Raw genomic sequence first — 21,262 nt, 5'->3', positions numbered from 1 at the left:
CACCCACATGGCAGCTAACAACTGTCCATAACTCCAGTTCCAGGGGATCCAACAGCCTCTTCTGACCTCCGCGGGCATTGCATGACACAGGTGCACTTACCTACACACAGGCAATACATGCATACACATAAAATAAAATTAAAAGAAAAGAAATGTACAGCATGGGACTGGAGGGTCAATAAGCAGTCACTGCTCTGAAAAATTATGCCAGGTGGTTGTGGTAATCTCAGCATGTAGGAGGCCGAGGCAGGACAATTGCTGTGAATTCGAGGCCCAGCCAGGGTTACATAGTGTGAAACTGTCTTGATAAATGAAAAATAAGCATAAACTGGGTGTGGGGCTATACATGTTGATCCTAGCACTTGGAAGGTGTTGGACAGGAGGATTAGAAGTCATCTTCAGCCATGTATCAAGTTGGAGGCCAGCCTGGGATACACAGGACCCTGTCTTTAAAAAAAAAAAAAAAAAAAAAAAAATCCCCTTAACACAAAACAAAACAGTAAAAACAAACCCAAACCAACACTCCCACAAAATCCAAATTATGCTTACATTCCACTATTTTGACCTCCTCCTCTTTATCACCTTACTGAATACCTTCCTTTTCACATGGTTTTACTGTGTTCTGATCCTGAGCATGAGTTCCCTTCCAGTTTGGAATCTTCCAACTTTTCCAGTTGACGTTAACCCTCCTTTTTGGTCTCTAGTTCATGCCACAAGTAATAGTTACACCATTAGCAGTTCATTATGTGAAGGTGTGTCAGTCTTTCCTTGTTTACTGTTTCTTTTCCTCAAGTAACTCATAAACTTGTGAACAACACATGCTGTGTATTGTAGTTGTGTGTTTCAGGGTGCTGAGACCATACTGGGTGTGTTTATTCATTTGGCAGTCATTGATTCCTTCCATACATGTTTCCTGGGTGCCTCCTATATGCTGGCATTCCTGCTGTGCTGGAGTGTACACCGTGGAGAAGCAGTTAAGCTCACAGATGAATCATACACTGTGTTAAAATTCTGTGAACAAAAGGAAATAGGTTACTGTGATAAATATGGTGTAAGATGTTGACTTGGAATGATCATAAAGGCTGCTCCAGATAGTGACTACTCGATAGCTGATCAATTTCAGTAGAGTGAAAACAATTTTATAGGATTCTTATTTTTGTATTTAAAAAATATAAATGTGGAAAACATGTTATGATTAGTTTTTTTTTGTTGTTGTTTTTTTGTCTTTTTGAGACAGGGTCTCCCTGTAGCCCCAGCTGTCCTGGAACTCACTATGTAGACCAGGCTGGCCTTGAACTCATAAAGATCCGCCTGCCTCTGCCTCCCAAGTGCTGGGACTACAGGTGTGCGCCACCACTCCCGGCTTTAAATTTTTCATGTGTATGATGCATTACCTGCATACATGTAAGTGCACATGGCGATCAGAAGAGGGTATTGGATCCCCTGGTACTGGAGTTACAGATGGTTGTTAGCTATTATGTAGGTGCAGGGAGTCAAACATGGGTCCTCTGTGTGAGCAGGCAGCGCCATCTCAAGATTAGTTTTTAAAATAACAAAAGTCACGATGAAAAATAAAGCCACTTATCCCTACTGCCTAGGTTAAGAAATGTTCGGTGCTCCTCTGTGTGGCTCTTGTTTTTGCTCCTCCCCCATTAAAAGAGTCTTTCCCAATTTTTATCCTGACTGTTGCCTCATTTTCTTTTATCTGTGTTATGTATTGATAAACAGTATTTGGTTTGCTTTTGGATTTTGAACTTTATTTTACACAGAACATATTACATGTTGTTGTGTGAATGTTTTGCTTTGTCTCCTCCCTTCTCCTGCTTGCCTTGCCTTGGTTGGGAATGTTGTCTGTGGATGTTTTATGCAGGATTTCCTAAATAATGCTTATGGATACTGTCTATAATGGAACTAAGACATGGCAACATAACTTAGAACCCTCAGACACATTATTAGCTATTTTTACTTCTTCGTTACATTCTTAAGTATTTGTTTTTTTTATTCTCCCTTTTCTAGGTTTTTTAAAGGTAAACTAAAGATTTAAAAAATCACAGAAATTTTTATGAACTATAGAATGTATGAGTAACTTTATAATTGTTCCTTCAGGACTTTTAAGATTGACCTCTCATACTTTTCTTTATAGTATCGTCATGAATATCAATCATAAAAGTGATTTGAAACTCAGCAAAACTGAGAAGAAGTTCTTACGGAAACAGAGTAAAGCCAGGCATGTGTTGCTGAAGCATGAAGGCATCGAGGCGGTGTCCTATGTCACACAGGTGACCGGATAGCTATTGCTGTCATTTGAATGTAGATGTATCAACATGGTAATGTGGTATATTAACATGGTAAACTCATAGTTCAAAGCTGTAATTGCTCAGTAATGTGCTTCATCCATATTAAATAAGCATATGATAGGATCTAACAACTTTCCATTTTGTTTCATAGCTAGTGTGTAGCTTGAATTTCTTTTGTTAGTATTGGTTAAGCTAGAGCATGTTGCAGGATATATTAATAATCACATTGCACAAATCTTTTCAGTTGACAAAGCAAATTTAGTGTCTATTACCCTATGTAATTCTCTAAAAATCCATATGAGGTAGATGAGAAAACTAATGTCTGGGGAGGGTGTATGTCCTTAATGTAAGGAATATGGTTGAACAGAAACTTACAGATAGATCTTCTGGATCCTAATGTAATCTTTCTTGTATTCTTAACTTTGCTGTTTACAAAGTATTTGATTATTTAGTATAAAACATTTTTCATTTATTAGATCTTATTTACAAAGCCTTTTCACCATCTGATGGCAGTAATTAGAGGAGATGGTATGAGCTGCTGTGAGGTTTCCTAGGCCTTGAATTAGAACTCAGTTAACTCCTCACTTCCCCACTTAGAAGATTAAGCACTACTTTTGATCATGGCTTTATTTATTTATAAGCAAGGCATAGTATTACCTACCTAAAACCCTTGGACTCTCAGGAGTGAAAGTAGTTGTCTTTATTTAGTAATGAGGTGTCCAGTGACTTCTAACTGGCTTCTGGTCCCTGGCAACACCCAGGCGTGATTGGAGAGTTGGACTTTTTTTAGACAGGGTCTTACTATGTAGCCCTGACTCACCTGGAGACCATGCAAGAGTTGGGACTGTTAGCCATACTTTCTCCTTGGAAGGGAGGCTGAGTTGATGACTGTCTTAGTTACTTCTCATCACTGTGACAGAGTACCTGCCAGAAGCAAGTTAGAGGAGGGAGGAGTTACTTTGGCTCACAATCTAGAGAATAGTTCATCCTGACGGAGAAAGCACAGTAGTGGGACTGGCTCCTGCCCTTGGTGGTAGGTGTGGAGAGTGGCTGATCATCTTGTAGTGGCAGGTGGCCAGCAGAGAGCTAGGATAGAAGCTGTGTGTGTGTGTGTGTGTGTGTGTGTGTGTGTGTACATGTGTACAACCTACAGGCCCTGCCCCCTAGTGGCCAACATCAGCTAGTAAGGCCCTATATCCCCAAAGGTTCCATAGCCTTCCAAAACAGTACCATCAGCTGGGGACCAGATGTCCAAACACATGAGACTGTGGGGACATTTCACATTTAAACCATAGCAATGACCAGTGGCTAGTGATATATTCAATCGTGCCTGCATAGTAAAGCTTCCATGAAAACACAGAGTTCAGAGCATCTGGATAGTTGAGCCTTGCCCTGTGTTTCTCTTCCATCTGGCTATTCATCTCTAGCTTTTGAAAAGCCTTTCTAGTGAATGAGTGGGCATGAGGAAAGTGTTAGCCTGGGTTCTGGAAGCTGCTCTGGCAAATTCATAGATCCAGAGGAGGGAATCTTGGGACCTGATTTATAGCTATTCTGTCACAAGTGTGAATGACAGCCCACTGCTTACATTGGCATCCAAAATGGTAGACTGGCTTGTGGGACCGAGCTCTCAGCCTGTAGGATCTGAGGCTCTCACTGGGTAGCTAGTGTCAGACTGAACTGTATTAGAGGATATGCAACTGGGTCCACTGGAGAATCTGCTACAGAATTAGTTGCTGGTATTTTCTATTGTGTTAAGTGTATGAGAATTGAAAAAGACATCTTGCTTCCTTTGTGTCTCAGACTTAGATTTAGGAATAGATTAGGATATTGAAATGATTTTGTTAACAGTGTTCACATATAACCAAATTATTTTGGTGTTTTAATTAAGAAACCTCATTGAATTGAGGTCCTACCATAAGCAGTCTGAGAATACATTTTATGCCACTCAGTGTGGTATTGTAATAGTGACTTTGTTACGTGTATCTGTACTTGAGTACATGTAAAGTATTGGCTGGCCCTCGACAGAAGAGAGTTTTCTCTTTCTTATTATCTAGTTTAATGACAATGCTATTTTATTCCTTTCAAGGAAGGTTCTAGATATCCTCATTTTGCATAATAAGACATACTAATCTACTAATCTTAAGCTTACTATGAATCAGGGGGTCAATAAACTGTTGTACTCAGATAAGTTTTGTGAGCAAGACTGGACTTAACATTTTAAGAATATGTTAAATAAGTAAAACTGAGACTATGTTACATAAACTAAGGCCTGTGGAGCCTTTAAATGTTGATTGGCTTTTTTCAGAATGTGGTCAATACCTGGTTGAAATTATTAAATTGATGCGAGTCCACCATCCCATCCAGGGTTTACTTTATGTTTTCAGATGTAATAGGGTAGGCCTATGAGATGGCTCAGCAGGTAAGAGTGCTGCTGTACATGCCTGATGACCTGAGTTCAACCTCGAAAACCCATGGTGGAAGGAGAAAACCAACTTCTGAAAGTTGTCCTCTGATTTCTACTCTCATGCTGTAGCATGTGCACACCACACACATACACACACACACACACACACACACACACACAAATAAATAATAGTAAATAAAATCTAGAAATATTAGGTCATACATTAACTACCTTAACACTTTGTAGGATGGGTTTTAAGTACAATGACTGTAAGGGCCCTAGATCATAAAAAAAATCAGAGTAGCAATAGAAGATTCCCTCTTCTGCCCTAAACCGCAAAAGAAGTAACTATGAAATTTACAAAGGAAAAAAAAGTTACTTGCAATCTGACTGAATTACTTTGACTGAATTATTTTCCTTGAGCAAGAAACTTTTCATGGGGGCTACAGATGGCTCGGAGATGGCTCACTTGGTGCTTTTACAGAGCACCCAACTTCGGTTCTACCTATATGTCTGCCCACCGCTGTCGATAACTCCAGTTCTAAGGATTCCAACACCCTCTGCTGGCCTCCATGCACATGGTGCACATACATATGTGCAGGCAAAAGACACCCATAAAATTAGAAAAAAGAAATAAAATCTTAAGAAGAAACTTCATGTTTTCGATCCAATGGCGCTTACAATTTTTAAAAAATATTTTATTATTTTTTTTATGTGTATGAGTATATTGCCTGCATGTATGTAAGCACACCCATGTCATGCAGTGCCCACAGAGGTCACAAGAAGACATCATATTCTCCTGGAACTGGAGTTACAGATAGTTAGTTTTTAGCTGCCATTTGAGTATTGGGAATCGAATCTAGGTCCTCTGCAAGAACAGTCAGTACCGGTGAGCCATCTCTCCAGCCCTAGAGCTTATGATTTTTAAAACTAATTTATTTTTATGTGTATGAGTACATGTATATAAGTACACCACGTTTGCCTGGTGCCTGTGGAGGTCTGAAGAGAATGTTGAACCCCCTGGAACTGGAGTTATAGACAGATGTTAATAACCTTGTGGGTGCTGTAAACTGAACCTGGGTCCTCTGTAAGGACAGCCAGTGCTCTTAACCACTCAGCCATCTCTCTAGCCCCCAATGGAGCTTATAATTGATTTTCCTTTGAGTTGATCCCTTGAACTGACTTTTTAGTAAACACTGCAGAATGGTCATCTTTTAAAGTATGGATTCCAGAAAAGTAACAGAAATAGTGTTTAAAACCAGCTCCCCAGTCACTCCTAACTGAGCTTCAGTTTCTTCCTCAGTAAATATTGCCCAAATAAATTTACTTTGTTTTAAAGATTATGCTAATTGGGACTAAATAGGTAAAAGAATGTGGAACATTCATTGTGTGGCCAAAAAAATGTATGTGACTGTTTATTTTTCCCACCCTTCTTTTCTTTTTGTTGTGTTAAATGTCTATTTCTGAACAACATGAAGGGGTATTTTTTAATTTACACTTACGGTTATTAAGAAAAGAACAATTTACGGATGCAGACTACTTAAAAATAAATCTTCACAGGAATGCTTTTATTTACCAAATGTTTAATAAACTGGCTTATAAATTTTGTATGAAGCTGGCAAACCTATGAAGCTAGCAAACCAAATAACCAACAGAAGGAAACCTTATTTCATTAATTATATTTTTAAAAATTATGTTATTTAAGGCTGGGCGTGGTGGCGCATGCCTTTAATCCCAGCACTGGGGAGGCAGAGGCAGGCGGATCTCTGTGAGTTCAAGGCCAGCCTGTTTAATCTTATTTTTAAATAAACAGGTCGTAGCGATCACTCGTTACTTACTTTTTGCTCTTTTTGAAGAGCCTGGTTGTTGCCAATGGTGGTCTGGGTAATGGCGTGAGCAGGAAGCAGCTGCTGCTGGCTCTGGAGGAGTGTGGATCTGTGGAGGCGCTCTTAATGCCACCCAACAAGCCCTATGCCTTTGTGAGATACGGCACCATTGAGGAATCCAGGAAAGCCTATGCTGCCCTCAATGGAAAAGAAATAGCGGATGATGCGGGGCAGAAGATCGTCTTGTACTTGAATTTTGTGGAAAAAGGTATCATACAGTTGTGTTCTAAGTAATGGCTCCTGCTTTTTTGTGTGTGAGTTTTCTTTTTATAGACTTGATAGGGTGATGTTCAGTTATTATGAAACAGAGAATATCAGTTAAGCAGACTGTCTTTATGAATTATTCTTCGTGCATGCGTGCGTTTGTGTGTGTGTATGTGTGTGTGTATGTGTGTGTGTGCGCGCGCGTGTTGCGCATGTGGAGGCCACAGGTTGACATTGGTTGTCTTCCTCTATTGCTCTTCACCCTATTTTTTGAGACAGAGCCTTTTACCGAACCTGGAGCTTTCCATTTAAAGGTAGACCCACTGGCCAGTTGGCCACTGGCCCCCTACCCCCATCCCCAATAGGCTTCTCTCTACCATCCAGTGCTGGGATTACAGGCATGTACCACTGTGCTTGGCTTTTTACATGGATGCTGGGGATCTGAACTCAGGTCCTCATGCATGTGCAGCAAGGACTTTGCTCCCTAAGCCATCCCCCCAACCCCTTCCAGTACTGCTTACTCACCTGTTAGTGCCAGACGTGGAATCGTAGTTAATAGTACCCAGTGATAGGTATAGACAGGTATAGATCCTGCCTACACTCATGAGGGATTGGTAACTAACATTGTGTTTATTATGCCTGTTATTTAACTCAGAGACTTCTTTTTTTTTGGTCTTTTTGAGACAGGGTCTCCCTATAGCCCCAGCTGGCCTGGAACTCACTATGTAGACTAGGCTGGCCTCAAACTCACAGAGGTCCGCCTGCCTCTGCCTCCCGAGTGTTGGGATAAAAGGCATGCGCCACCATGCCTGGCTTCAGAGTTTATTTTTGAGGATTCAAATCAATTTATTTTACAGTTTGTATCCAGAAGCTTTGAATTAATCCTTTAAGAATTAGCTATAGGGGTTGGAGAGATGGCTCAGTGGTTAAGAGCACTGATTGCTCTTGCAGAGGACCCGGGTTTGATTCCCAGAACCCACATGGTGGCTACGAACTGTTCTTAACTCCAGTTCTAGGGGAATCCAAAGCCCTCTTCTGACCTCTGCAGCATTGCACAACACAGGTGCCCTCACATACATGCAGGCAATACACTCATACACATAAAATAAAAATAATTAATAAAAAAGAATTAGCTGTAAATCTAAAGGATTGATTACCTTCTAATTTTCATACTCATGGAGGGGTGCCTCATCTGTGAGAGATCCCTACAGCCTATATTAGTGCTATCTGGTGGTGGAAATGTGCATGTCTGTGTTTTCTAATACAGTAAGTATCAGTGTGTCTGAGGACTAAGAAACTAAAACAGGCCTGATAAGATGGCTTTGTGGGAAAAAGCACTTGCTATAAAAGCTTGAAGACCTGAGTTTGATCTCTGGATCCCATTGTAGGTGGAGAAAACAATCTCTCGAAAGTTGTCCTCTGACCTACACACGCACCTGCGCTCACACCATTACACACACACACACACACACACACACACACAAATAAGTAAAATATATTTTAAACTATTTTCTTTCTTTTTTTTTTTTTTGGTCTTTTTGAGACAGGGTCTCCCTGTAGCCCCAGCTGGCCTGGAATTCACTGTAGACCAGGCTGGCCTTGAACTCACAGAGATCCACCTGCCTCTACATCCTGAGTGCTGGGTTTAAAGGTGTGAGCCACCATACCCGGCTAATATTTTAAATTATTAAAGTAATAGTGTATAGATTGATGTGCAGAGTTGCTGCAAGGATTATTACATCTTTTTACCTCCACCTCATGGTGATGAAGTATGCATTTTGATTTACACAACTGATCTCATATTTATTTACCACTTATTTAGGAAATAAAAGAGCACTGTTTAGATCTCCTAGGGTTGACTGAGTGAAAGATGATCATAAACACATATATGGTATATATTTAATATATAAAAGTTTTATTTATTTTATATCATGCGTATGAGTGTGTTGCTTGTGTATATGTATGTGCACAAGTGCCAGAAGACAGCAGTATTTTGTCTAAAGATTTTACATCTATTTTCATCAGAGTAATAAGAAAACTTTCAAAGGAAAACTTTCCTGAGTTTTATAAAGATGTATTTAGAGCTGGATGTGGTCCTCTATTCCAGAATTTGTGAAGCTAAGGCAGGAGTATAGAAAGTTTGAGGCCAGCCTACTTATTTAGTTAAGACCTTGCCTTAAAAAAAAGAGGAGGGACTGAGCAGGCAGATCTCTGAGTGCAAGGCTAGCCTGGTCTACATAGTGAGTGCCAAGCCAGCTGGGGCTACAGGGAGACCCTGTCTCAAAAAGACCAAAAAAAAAAAAATTCTTATAGTCAATATTCAGGGACTCAGGGACTACTTTGACTACTTTGACTTTTTTTTTTTTTTTCCTTTTTTTTCTTTTTTTTTTTTTTTTTTTTTTTTTTTTTTTTTTTTTTCTTGAGGCATGGTCTCTGTAGCCCTGGCTGGCTTAGAGCTCACTATGTAGACCAAGCTGGCTTCATTCTCACAGAGATCTGCCTGCCTCTGCCTCCTGAATGCTGGGATTAGAGGCGAGCACCACCACGCCGAATATTATGAGAAACCTTTTCTTTCAGTGAGGTTTAAAAGGTGACTCAGTCATGTGCAACAGAACGCGCAAGTACAGTTGTGCTTGCTGAAGAGTTAGAGAGAGTGAAGTGCAGCGCACTTCTCATCTTGGTCTTTGTTTTCCATTTTCCTGTGGGCCTTTGGCATTCTTCTGAAAATGACGATTGAGTTTTATGAACTGATAAGTGGCCATGGGGAAGAATTATGGTATATAGTTTAGGTTTTGTATGTGAGTGTTTGACTTTGGTTTCTTCCAGCACAGTGGGAAAACGTGGGGCTTCAGGCCTTACCTCCAGGTGTCATGATAGTGGAAGATATTATTTCTTCTGAGGATGAGAAAATGCTTTTGGAAAGTATTAATTGGACAGAAGACACAGACAGTCAGAACTGTAAGTCAGCTCTCCATGATGTAATGTTTAGGTTTTTGTAAGATGTGCTCTTAAGCTCTTCCTTCCCCCCACCCCGTTAGATTACTAAAATGGTCACATTTCTTCAGGCTGACAGAGTGGCAAGTCATACTAAGATTCTTCAACATGAGTAATAGATAACATTTATACAGCTGCCACTTTTGAACCCCAGTCTGACATGTATTTACTAGACAGCATTTGCATTTTGTAAGCATGCGTGCTCTTCTCTGTCCTGAAGGTTTCTCTGCCCACTCGGTGCCGTGCCAGCCCCTGCTCTGAGGCTGCTGTGTTCCCAGGTCACTGACAGTCTTGTGAGTGGCCGTGCATATGTTTCTCTTTTTCACATTGCTGGGTGAAGCTCTTTAAGTGTTTTAAACACAAAATAACCCAAACAATATAAGCAAAATGGTTAATGCTATTTAAAACAGTAATTTAGTGTTTAACAGAACTTTCTATTACTAAACTAATCCTTTTGATGTTGCATAAAATACAGAGTTGCTGTTCTTTTTCTCTCAAGCATTTATTTTCTTCACAGTTCAAAAGTCTTTAAAACATAGAAGAGTAAAGCATTTTGGCTACGAATTCCACTATGAGAGCAACAATGTGGATAAAGAGAAGCCTTTACCTGGGGGTGAGTACTTAGGATTGCACAGTCAGTCCTGGCTTAGGAAGATGGGCTATCTTAGAAGCTTATCATTGGTGAGGTGTATCCCATCTGTAGGTAAGCCCTTGATATGACTGATTTAATTTAAAGCATTTTAATTAAATAAATGGCACAGTTGAGCTATAAGCATTCAAACATACAGGTTACTGTCCTTCCTTCCTTCTTCCCTTGGCAGATATTTTAATATGTCTATTAAAGTACATAGTTTAATACATGTAGCCTTATATTATATGATATAAATTGCATGCCATATATTACATGTATTATTCCAACATGCTCTACATGGTCTTTTTCCTCGCAGTATGCCTTAGAGATCTTGGGTAGCTTTTCATTGTAGAGTGTCAGGTAAGTAACCCGTTGTTACACATTTAAGTTATCTCTTGTCTTGAGCACTTACCAATAGTACTGAATCTTTGTAGATGCCTCTTCATGTGCTCTGTAAGAGTTTCTTAAGAGAGATTTCAAAGAAGTAGAATTGCTATGTCAGGTTGCCTCCAACAGCTGCACCAGAACATCTCAGCAGTGTGCAGGCTTTCCTCTTCTCCCCTCACCATGGTCTGCAACCTTTCAGTTTGTAATTTCCTCATTAGTAATGAGGCTGACCACTTGTATTTCCTTTAATTTCCTTTTTATATCCTTTACTAGTTTTAAAAATGGGTTATCTAAATTAATTAATTTACAATATAGTCTCAACAATGATCTATATCGGATTAAATTTTATTTATTCATTTATTTGTGTGTGTGTGTTCATGTATCTGTGTGTTCATGTGTGGATAGGTGCTTGTGGATAGCAGAAGATGGCCTTGAGTATTGTTCCTCAGGCGCTGACTACCTTTTTTTGAGACAGGGTCTCGTACAGACCTGGAACTCACCAAGTAGACCAGGCTGGTTGGATAGTGAACCCCAGAAATCTGCCTGTTTCCACCTCTACAGTGCTCTTATTACAAGTGCATGCTACCTTGCCCAGTTTTTTTTTTTTTTTTTATTAACTTATTTTTCTTTTATGTGTATGAGTATTTTGCTTGCATGTATGTAAGTGCACCTATGCATGCAATGCCCACAGAGGCCAGAAGAGGTCACCAGATCCCATGGCACTAGAGTTATGGATCATTATTAGCCACCACATGGGTGCTGGGAACCAAACCCTGATCTTCTGCAAAGCCAGTGCTCTTAACCACTGAGTCATCTCTCCAGCCCCATGCCTAGCTTTTAAAAAGTGGGATCTAACTCAGCTTCTGTGCTTGCAAGGCAAGCACTTTACTGAGTGAACCATCTCCCAATCCTAAATTTATTTTTTATGATCTTGGTCATATTTAACGCTTTTCATTCATTGTGAAATCACATTTATGATTCCATAAAAGTTCCACTTTGAAAGGCGTTGGGTTTTTTAATTTTTATTAATATAGTTTGTTATTTTTATTTTACGTGTATGACTATATTGCCTGCATATACATAAGTGCACCCATTGTTATGTAGTGCCAACAGAGGTCAGAAGAGGTTGTCAAATTCCCCTGGAACTAGAGGTACAGATGGTTGTTAGCAGCCATATGGATACTGGGAATCGAACTTGGGTCCTCTGCAAGTGCAGCCAATGCTCTGTTAACCACAGAGCCATCTCTCCAGCCCTTTATTTTTAATTTTTGTTTATGTTTTTATGTGTTTATTTATTCATTCATTCATTCATTCATTTTTGGTCTTTTTGAGACAGGGTCTCCTTGTAGCCCCAGCTAGCTTGGAATTCACTATGTAGACCAGTCTGGCCTTGAACTGAGAGATTCACCTGCTTCTGCCTCCCAAGTGCTGGAATTAAAGGTGTACCGCACCAGCTTTATGTAGCTTTGACCAGCCTGGAACTTGCTATGTAGACCAGGCTGGCCTCAAACTCAGAAATCTGCCTGTCTCTGTCTCCCAAATGCTAGGATTAAAGGCATATACCATTAACTCCTGGCAAAAGTTGTTTTTTATTTTTTTAATAATAATACTTTAATTTAAATAAGTGGAATACTTTAAAATCACAAAATCATACTCAAATTAATTTCTCATAAAATCTGCAGGTTGAAGGGCCAGGCATGGTGATACATGCCTTTAATCCCAGCAGATCTCTGTGAGATTGAAGCTAGCCTGGTCTACATAGTGAGTTCCAGGCCAGCTGGAGCTGCAGGGAGACCCTGTCTCAAAAAGACCAAAAAAATAAGAAAAACAAAAAAAATCTACAGGTTGAGCATCTGATAATCCAAAATGCAAACTGGCCTCATAGCTGAAGGTGTTGAGAAATGATATTATGTTACAAGTAGGAAATGTCCACATCCAAGCTTAGGGGTCAGTCAGAACATAAGCACACTAAAGAGATGACACAAAGTTACCCTCAGCCTGTGGTGCCGGGTATACATGAAACATGTTTTGGATAAGGCAATTCAATGTATAACAAGTTTTATCATTTTACAAAATATGAAAGCTGTTACTAGTAAAATTACACTTTTGGACTCTATTTGCTAGAAGCAATGGTATAACTTTGAAAGATTCTAAGATTCTTACAAAGCTTGTCTTTAATTTTGTTTTGCTTGCGGTTTTGCTATTTTTAATGACTGACTACTATACTAAAAGTTGTGTGATAACTATCATAGTATTTTTTTTTATTCTTGGGTAAAACATGCACATATTCTAATGTATTCTGCTTTTATGGTTGCTGACTTTAGGTCTTCCTGACTTTTGCAATAGCATTTTGGAGAAATGGTTGAAAGCAGGTTACATTCAACATAAACCTGATCAGTTGACCGTAAATCAGTATGAACCTGGGCATGGTAGGTGTGTTTCTTCTTAAATTCCTTATATTCCAGAATAAAGAAGATTGTGTAGCTTTTTAAGAAAAGAAGAATTAAGGAAACAAAGTTTAGTTTTTGTTTTTCTTATTCAGACTAATTCTTACTTTGCTTAGATTCAGTATCTGTATTGATCTTAATCACTTGCAAACCTCAATCCCTTGAGTAATTTTCCCCACCAAATGTAAACAACCTGACATAATTGCTATTTGTGGTCTTTGTTTTTCTATTCCTTTTTCAACATTTTTAGTTAGAAAGGGATGTGACAGTGGGGAGGGGACAAGAGCAGGTGATGGAAGTGTACGAACTAAATAATTGACAGAGAGAAGAAGACTAACTTGTTGGATGGGTTTTCCCTTCTATTTTAGAATATGCAAGATAATTCACAGCTTATGTATCAGTGAAAAATCTTAGGTATAGATTTCCTGCATTATTATAAGCAGCATTTCCACCTAATATTTTAGTAATTAAATGATTTTTAGGATTTGGGTTTCCATTGTTTTCCTGTGGTCCTGAGGCAGTGCGTGTTAGACATGAGCTCTCTCACCAGCCCCATTCCCAGCCTGAGGCAGGGTCCTCGTGTGTAGCCAAGCTGGTCTCAAACTTGAGGTCCTCTTGCCCTAGCTTCCCCAGTGATGGGATTGTAAGCATGTGGTGCTGTGCCCCACATCCTAAGTGCTTTAACTGCTTACTTACCTATCTGTCTTTCCGTTGGTCTATAAACTACTTGAGGAGGGACTCTATCTTCCTTGCTTTGTGTCCTCTTTCTGTGTTGCAAAAGTTCTTTAACAAAAGTTGCTCATTTACCAAAGTGATGGGTGGAGGACACCACATCTTAATTATTTACACATGACCTCTGCTGTACAGATGATTATCTTATCTAAGAGTGACTCCTTGATTTTATAGTCAGGTCTCAATATCACTTTAACTTGAAGTGATGATATACTTAGTTTATGGGGGCTAGAGGGATGGCTCAGCAGTTAAGAGGACCTTGCAGAAGACCTGGGTTCTTTCCCTGGTGTCTCTAACTTGGCTTCGGGGAATCCGACACCCTTTTCTGGCCTCTGCATGCACGAGGCACATGTATGGTACAGGTAGAGAAAACACTCATATATATAAAATGAAAATAAAGAAGTCTTTAAAAATCTTAAGAAAAAAATCTTTTTAGCTTAGATTTAGTTTAATCTTGTCTAGTCACCATAATTCCACGAGGCTCATGTACCACATCTCAGATCTACTACATGTACCATCATCTCTGATCCACTACATGCAGTCATCTCAGATCCACTAGATGCACCATCATCTCAGATCTAGTACATGTATCATCATCTTTCATCTACTACATGCACAGTCATCTCAGATGTACTACATATACCATCATCTCTGATCTACTACATGGACCGTCATTGCAGATCCACTACATGCACCGTCATTGCAGATCCACTACATGCAGTCATCTCAGATCCACTACATGCACCGTCATCTCAGATCCACTACATGCACCGTCATCTCAGATCCACTACATGCACCGTCATCTCAGATCCACCAGAGGCAGAATGAAGTGACATGTTGTATTTTCCATCTCAGGAATTCCTGCTCATATCGATACACATTCAGCGTTTGAGGATGAGATCGTTTCTCTCAGTTTGGGGTCAGAGGTAAATGTTCAAACATTTTGATCAGCTTTCAGCATATCTTACCTTGTGCAATGTCTTTTTCATAGGATTATCCATTTTCTAATTAAAAGAAAAGGGTTCTTAGCATTTTCATTTCTTACAGGTTCTAGGAAAACACCATATATATGTATATTTAGTAGTTAAATGAAATCCAGATTTTTCTCTGGTGCAGTTTGACCAACTTTTGGCCTACTAATAACAGCATTGCCCTCTGGTGGTAAAAGATGTTAGCTGCAGGAAGCAGGAAAAAGAAAACTGAACTGCAGGTACCTGGATGAACCTTAGCACCTACGAGACTTGATTCAGTCCTCTCAGAACCACTTTCTAAAATATATATATATATATATATATGTATTTATTTATGTATTTATTTATTTTTATTTGTGTACAAATGTTTTGCCTGCATATATGTAACTGCACCCGTGTCATGCAGTGCCTGCAGAGGCCAGAAGAGGGTGTCAGGTCCCCTGGAACTGGAGTTAAGGACAGTTTTAGCCCCCCATGTGGGTGCTGGGAACCAAACCCAGGTCCTCTACAAGAGCAGCCAGTGGTCTTGTTGGCTGAGCCATCGCTCCAGCCCCTCAAAACCTCTTAGTAGAGGATTGTGTCCTACAGATGAGGAACTTCTCATGTTTATTCAGTGATTCGTTTCTGTAGTTGTACTTTGCTTGAGCTGTTAAAGATGCAGAACCACTGTTTAAAGTGGTTCATGCAGCTTGCAGACAGACTTTTAAACAGAAATAAAACAATTTAAATCTAGACTAGTTCTTAAGATATGAGATCATCTGATCTAACTAGAGGTTGCTTCAATATCCAATGTCTTTCCAATGTTTTTCCAAATATTATTTGCTAGGTCTCTCCCTTTTCCCCTTTCTCCTAGTCCCTCCTCCTCCTCTTCCGCCCCCCCTTTTCTCCCCCCTCCCCTCTCCTCTCCCTCCTCTTTGTCTTCCTTTTCCTCCTCCTCCTCTTCTCTCCCTCCCTTTCCCCCACCCTGACCTGTATATCAACTACATGTATGGAGTCTTAGTATAAGCTTTCCAGGCATGGCGGCATTCACCTTTAATCCCAGCACTCGGGAGGCAGAGACAGGCGGATCTCTGAGATCGAGGCCAGCCTGGTCTACATAGCGAATCTATGCCAGCTGTGGCTATAGGGAGACCATTTCTCAAAAAGACAGAGAGAGAGAGAGAGAGAGAGAGAGAGAGAGAGAGAGAGAGCTGAATCCAGTGCTAGTCTTGGGGAAGAGAGAGAGAGAGAGAGAGAGAGAAAAGAGAAGAGAAGAGAAGAGAAGAGAAGAGAAGAGAAGAGAAGAGAGAAGAGAAGAGAAGAGAAGAGAAGAGAAGAGAAGAGAGAAATTTCAAAAATAACGAGCACATTTTTTGTTTTTTGTTTTTGTTTTTTTCCTGTGTGGCTTATCCTGTTTGTAAACGATTGAAAAATGAGAAGAATCTAGCAGTATGTCCGCAGCCAAGTGGACATTTAACACTTTGCCTCAGCATCTGAGAAGCACACTGTCTATGTTATCAGCGCAGGTGAACCAGTAGAGGCTCTCTTTAGAAACAGAGGCTGCTGCAGTAGACAGTAGAGTCTTAGATCGTACAAACTGGCATTTCTGAAAAAGGGCTGAGCCAAATGTGCCTGCACCAGGCCAACTAATTGCTAAGCTGGTGCTCTCCTGGGGAGCTAGGATCCGTAAAAGCTGGGGGTGTGTTTCCTGTTTCTCACTCCTAGAGAAACCTGTCCCCCTCCCCAGAAAATAGGAAAACGCATCCTCCCAACATCCTGCAAAGTCAATGTAGGCTTTTAGTTAAAAGTTGTAGGGACAAGAAATCTTGCCCTTTTGCTGAACTTGAGTGCAATCATTATTTCTGCTTGGTGTCTCTGGAGGCCTGTGATTTCCAGCTGCCAGCAGAATGGTGCAGTTTTCAGTTAAAGCTTTCTTTACAATAGCTAGAAAGTGTGCATAAATTATGACAAGAATAGTGGATTTTATTTTAAAAGATAGCTTTTGAGGATAATTTTAAAAAATTCAAAGCAGCATTTCAGGTTATCATGCTGTTTAAAGCAGGGTTCTAAATCTGAGCTTTATTTCATCTACAAAGTAGAATAAATAACATTACTAAAGGATTGTGATGGGAATAAAGCAAGTTAATCTATGTGAAAACTGGTTTCAAATTCAGCGCCTTGGTACAGGTAAGGGCTCAGAAAGGTGTGCTTCTGCTAGGGGCCTTGCTTGAAGCCTTCATTTTTGCCAGAAAGGGAAGTTCTTGTTCCCATGGCCTAGCAGCAGTTTCAAGTGGCCCTAGAAGATGGCTTTCTTCTTTTCTTACATTTAACCACTCTTGTGCCTGTGCTGTTCTGTGTCTTTTCTTTGTTCTGCTGCTTTCTGACGACTTAAACACTTCCCTAGATCCTTTGCTCAGGCCTAGAATCTGGATACTATACCTTTATCCTTTTTTTTTAATCTTTGGCACCCTTGGTTGTTTTAAGATATGTACTATATCTTTGTGTGTTTTAGGACCCGTTCGTTGTGGCAGTCTCCCTTCCTAGCCACGAGAGAGCATCTTCCTGTTTATTGGCAAAGCTGTCACCATTTAATTGGTGTCAGAGTCTGGTTTCACAAGTAACATTCTCCACTTTTAAGAACCTGTGAGATGCAAGTTATTGGGCATACTTTTTTAGACTATTATTGTTTCTAGAAAAAAGAACTTACTATACTGTGTAGTGCCTATTGTGTATAGTGCTGACAGCAGATTTGTGGCTGCCTATAATGTATAGTGTGTTCAGCACACCCATGGCTGCTGTGGTGTGTGTAGTGTGGACAGCACACCTGTGGCTGCTGTAATGGGTGTGTACTGTGTAGTTGCTTAGTTTTTGCATTTAGGTGCTCCTTCCCAATAGGTTTATTCTATAAAATATAGCCTGTTTTTTCTGGCTAGATGTATTTTGATAGATGCCCTTACCATAAACCTCCTTGTGATGATGAACTAGCAATGTTGGGCAGGTAGTTCAGCAAGTGCCATAGGGAGTCAGTTAGCTGAGGGTGAAAATGACCATTTAATGTGCAAAACACGTACCAAATTTTTATTATAAATTAAAAGAAAAATTTTAACCGAGACTTACCTGGAAAAAATGGAAAAAAAAATATATACAATATATATACTAATTCTTAGAACAGTGAGTTATATGGGCTTTGCTTTGGCATTGTTTTTCTGATAAAATATGACAGTGTGGTAAAAATTCCTTTGCTTGATTTAATAGCTTGATTGTAAAGTCAGCCCCCTGCCCACACAGATTATTGAAGTCTTTATCAATTTTCCAAGAGTTGTTTGTTTGTTGAGACAGGGTATTACATGGTAGCCCAGGCTGGCCTGGAACTCACTATATAGCACAGGATGGCCTTGAACTTTCGGCAGTCCACTTGTTCAGCCTCCTGAGGGCCACCGTAGCTAGGTTTCCAGGAGTCTGCTTTAGCTTTCTGATATTCACATTATGCTTAGAAGCATCATGGTTGTATTATTTTCTCTTTTTGTTTTTTTTGGTCAAAGTCCTAATTGCCAGATTTTCAAATCTGAAGTGACTTTGGCTGTGGTTTAAAAGACTCTTGGGACATTCAAAAAATCTAATAGTATTCTTTGTTAGAATTATGATTTTTAATTGGTCACATTAGCCTTGCATTGGTTAATATTGACAAAATCAGCATCAACTTACTAAGTGGACAGAGAATAGCTGATGTTAATATAGGGAAATCTTTGGACCACTACCAATTTTATAAAATCAATTCCACAGTAAATATTTCCTCTTTTTGTTTTTAGTACTGGGCCTTGAATTCAGGGTCTCTCATGTGTACATAGCATTCTACCACTGAATCGCACCCCCAGATCCATCAGTAAATGTTTCTCATTGGGCTGGGATAATCAGATATGTGGGTACTAAAGGCCCTCTCTTCTGAACGTCCATGGGAGGCTTACTCCTCCTTACACTGCTGTCTTCTCCCTGGTCCCATCCCTTCAGCAGGTCGTTATTGAGTCCAGCCTTATTCCTGCAGTAGGATGTTGAATAAAATTCTTGTGAAATATCTTGACATGACCAGGCAGTTGTTGGGTAGCTTCATAGCTTTTTAAAGTCTGGTCTTAGTGTCGTCTGCCCTGGAAACGTTCTCATCCTGGAACACTTTTCATTATTTTGACCCACCACAGCCACCCAAGAGCTCTCTTCTCTTCTAGGAGCCATTCTTCTAATGACGCGTGTTCCACATATTCCGCTGCCTTCTGTTCATCAGCACGAACTGGAGAAACACTCAGACTTTTTTTTTGTACAACACATACAATCTGGGCTCCAGAATGCCGATTTCATCTCCAGCTTCAAATGCAGCCCTCAGTATTTGTATTTATAAGCAATGTTTACAGTCTTAGAAGCCAAACAATTCTCATTTTTAACTTGATTTTCAGGTTTAACTTGTTTAAATCAAGCTCATTTTCTTTGTTAGCTATTTACACCTGCTGCCGTGCTCTCCTGCAACATAAAAAGACCCTCTGTTCCCAGCAGTGATCAATCTAGAACCTGGGATGGATTCTTGACATGGATTTTTAGGATTATAATTTTTGTGGTACTTGGAGATGAGCCCAGGGCCTCATGCTAAGCTGTACCACTGAGCTATGTCCCCAGCCCTCTAAATTCTCTCTAGGAACTTCCTTACTGTGGCTCATGCTTGCTTTTTAAGACAGCTTAATAGATATCATTAGTACACAGTAAGATAAGATGCACATGCGACTATAAGGTTACAAAAGCTTCTCACACTCAAGGTAATGACCATCTCCACCTTGCTCCAAGTTTCTTCATGCACTGCTTTCTTTGGTAATGTGAGAGAGAAATAAAAAAACGTTTCTAGGTTTGATTTGTTTTCCCTCGTCAAATGTTAGACTAGAATATCTGATGTTCTAAAAGCCTTTTAACTTGTCTTCCTTTAGCTCTAAGGTTTTAATATACTTTTGGCTTATGGTATTCCTTGTTCCCTTTGAAGGGAACTTTAACTTTGTTTACAATTTTGTTTCCTTTTATCTTTTGTCTCTTATAGGTCTTTTTGTTGGTGTTGTTTTTTTAATTTATTTTTTAAATTATTTTGTGTGTATTGTTTTGTGTGCATGTATGTGAGTGTGCCATATACATGCCTGGTGCCTGCAGAGGCCAGAGAGACCGTCAGATCCCCTGGAACTGGTGTTAGGGATGCGTGTTAGCCACCACATGTGTGCTGGGAACTGAACCCAGGTCTTCTGGAAGAGCAGCCAGTGCTCCTAGCCTCTGGGCCATCTCTCCAGCCCACTTAGGGTTATATTTTGATGGACTTACTTATTGTGTCTATTTCAATGAATTTACTTACTCTTCCAATTCTGATGGTTTGTTTTGTTTATTCTGTTTAGGTTTTTTGGAGCTGTGGGTTGGTTTTGCACATCCATTTTATAAGATTCTTAGACATCTCTCTTTACCATTTCTCTATGCTCTTTATTTTTTCCTGGTTTTCTGTATTTTTGTCTCTCATGCTTCTCAAAGTAGTTTCTTCTGTCAATAATTTAAAGTTTTACGTGTGTGTGTGTGTGTGTGTGTGTGTGTGTGTGTGCATGCGCATGCGTATGTGTGGGCACTTGTGTCTAATTTGGAATTAAATTCATTTGTCAGTGTCCTCATTTCAGTCATGGTGTTTTCCTGTTTTAAAATGTCCCTTTAGTGTTTCTTTTTATTTCTGTTCCCGGTAAAGTGTTGAAGCTTAGTGTTTGTGTATCCGAACATATAAGTGTCTTTATTTTAGCTTATTTGATATTTAAATATTTGTAGTCTCTGTGGTTCCTTTCTGCTCCTCTCCAAACTGTTTCCAGAGAAGTTTAGCTTATTGTGATTCAGAATTTTGAGATGAAGCCCCCACATGTCACTCTTCACATCATATTGTCACATGTCCACATACTATTCAGAGTTTTTCTAAAAAGTTGATTATGGTGAGAGAGAAGGTTCAGTGGTTAGGAGTGGTTAAGAATGATTAAGAGCACTTGCTACTCTTCCAGAGGACCTGAGTTTGGTTCCCAGCACCCCTCTCACGGAGTTTACCACCACCATTCCAGCTCCAGGGAAATCCAATGCCTTCTGGCCTCCGTGGGTATTTGCACCCATGTACACAGACATACACATACACACACGGGGGGAGGAGGGAGGGAGGGAGAGAGAGAGAGAGAGAGAGAGAAATCTTAAAGAGTTCAAGATAATCATCAACTCCATGAGACCCTGTATAAGAAAAAAAAAGCCCAAACAAATGAACAAAGTTGCCTAAGCCAGAAAGTAAAGCCG

At 39.9% G+C, this 21,262-nt stretch overlaps 1 protein-coding gene and 1 non-coding gene across 4 annotated transcripts in view; both read left to right on the top strand.

Annotated features, from left to right (window-relative positions):
* Alkbh8 (alkB homolog 8, tRNA methyltransferase) overlaps positions 1-21,262 on the top strand; it is a 60,761-nt gene that overhangs the window by 13,202 nt on the left and 26,297 nt on the right. For all 3 annotated transcript variants that reach the window (XM_008829701.3, XM_029561891.1, XM_029561892.1), the window contains exons 2-7: positions 2,144-2,279; positions 6,558-6,795; positions 9,618-9,749; positions 10,303-10,398; positions 13,128-13,232; positions 14,838-14,908. In XM_008829701.3, the coding sequence (XP_008827923.1) occupies positions 2,144-2,279; positions 6,558-6,795; positions 9,618-9,749; positions 10,303-10,398; positions 13,128-13,232; positions 14,838-14,908 (778 nt within the window). The remainder of the gene's footprint in view (positions 1-2,143; positions 2,280-6,557; positions 6,796-9,617; positions 9,750-10,302; positions 10,399-13,127; positions 13,233-14,837; positions 14,909-21,262) is intronic.
* Positions 17,430-17,558, top strand: LOC115069718. The gene has a single exon (XR_003848959.1). It is a non-coding gene; the product is annotated as a small nucleolar RNA SNORA24 (small nucleolar RNA).

The sequence above is a fragment of the Nannospalax galili genome, unplaced genomic scaffold, assembly GCF_000622305.1.
Source record: "Nannospalax galili isolate Female #2095 unplaced genomic scaffold, S.galili_v1.0 scaffold854, whole genome shotgun sequence".
In the NCBI taxonomy this organism is placed as follows: domain Eukaryota; kingdom Metazoa; phylum Chordata; class Mammalia; order Rodentia; family Spalacidae; genus Nannospalax; species Nannospalax galili.
Note: the sequence above shows the minus strand (reverse complement) of the source record. Positions and strands in the feature narration are given on the sequence as shown.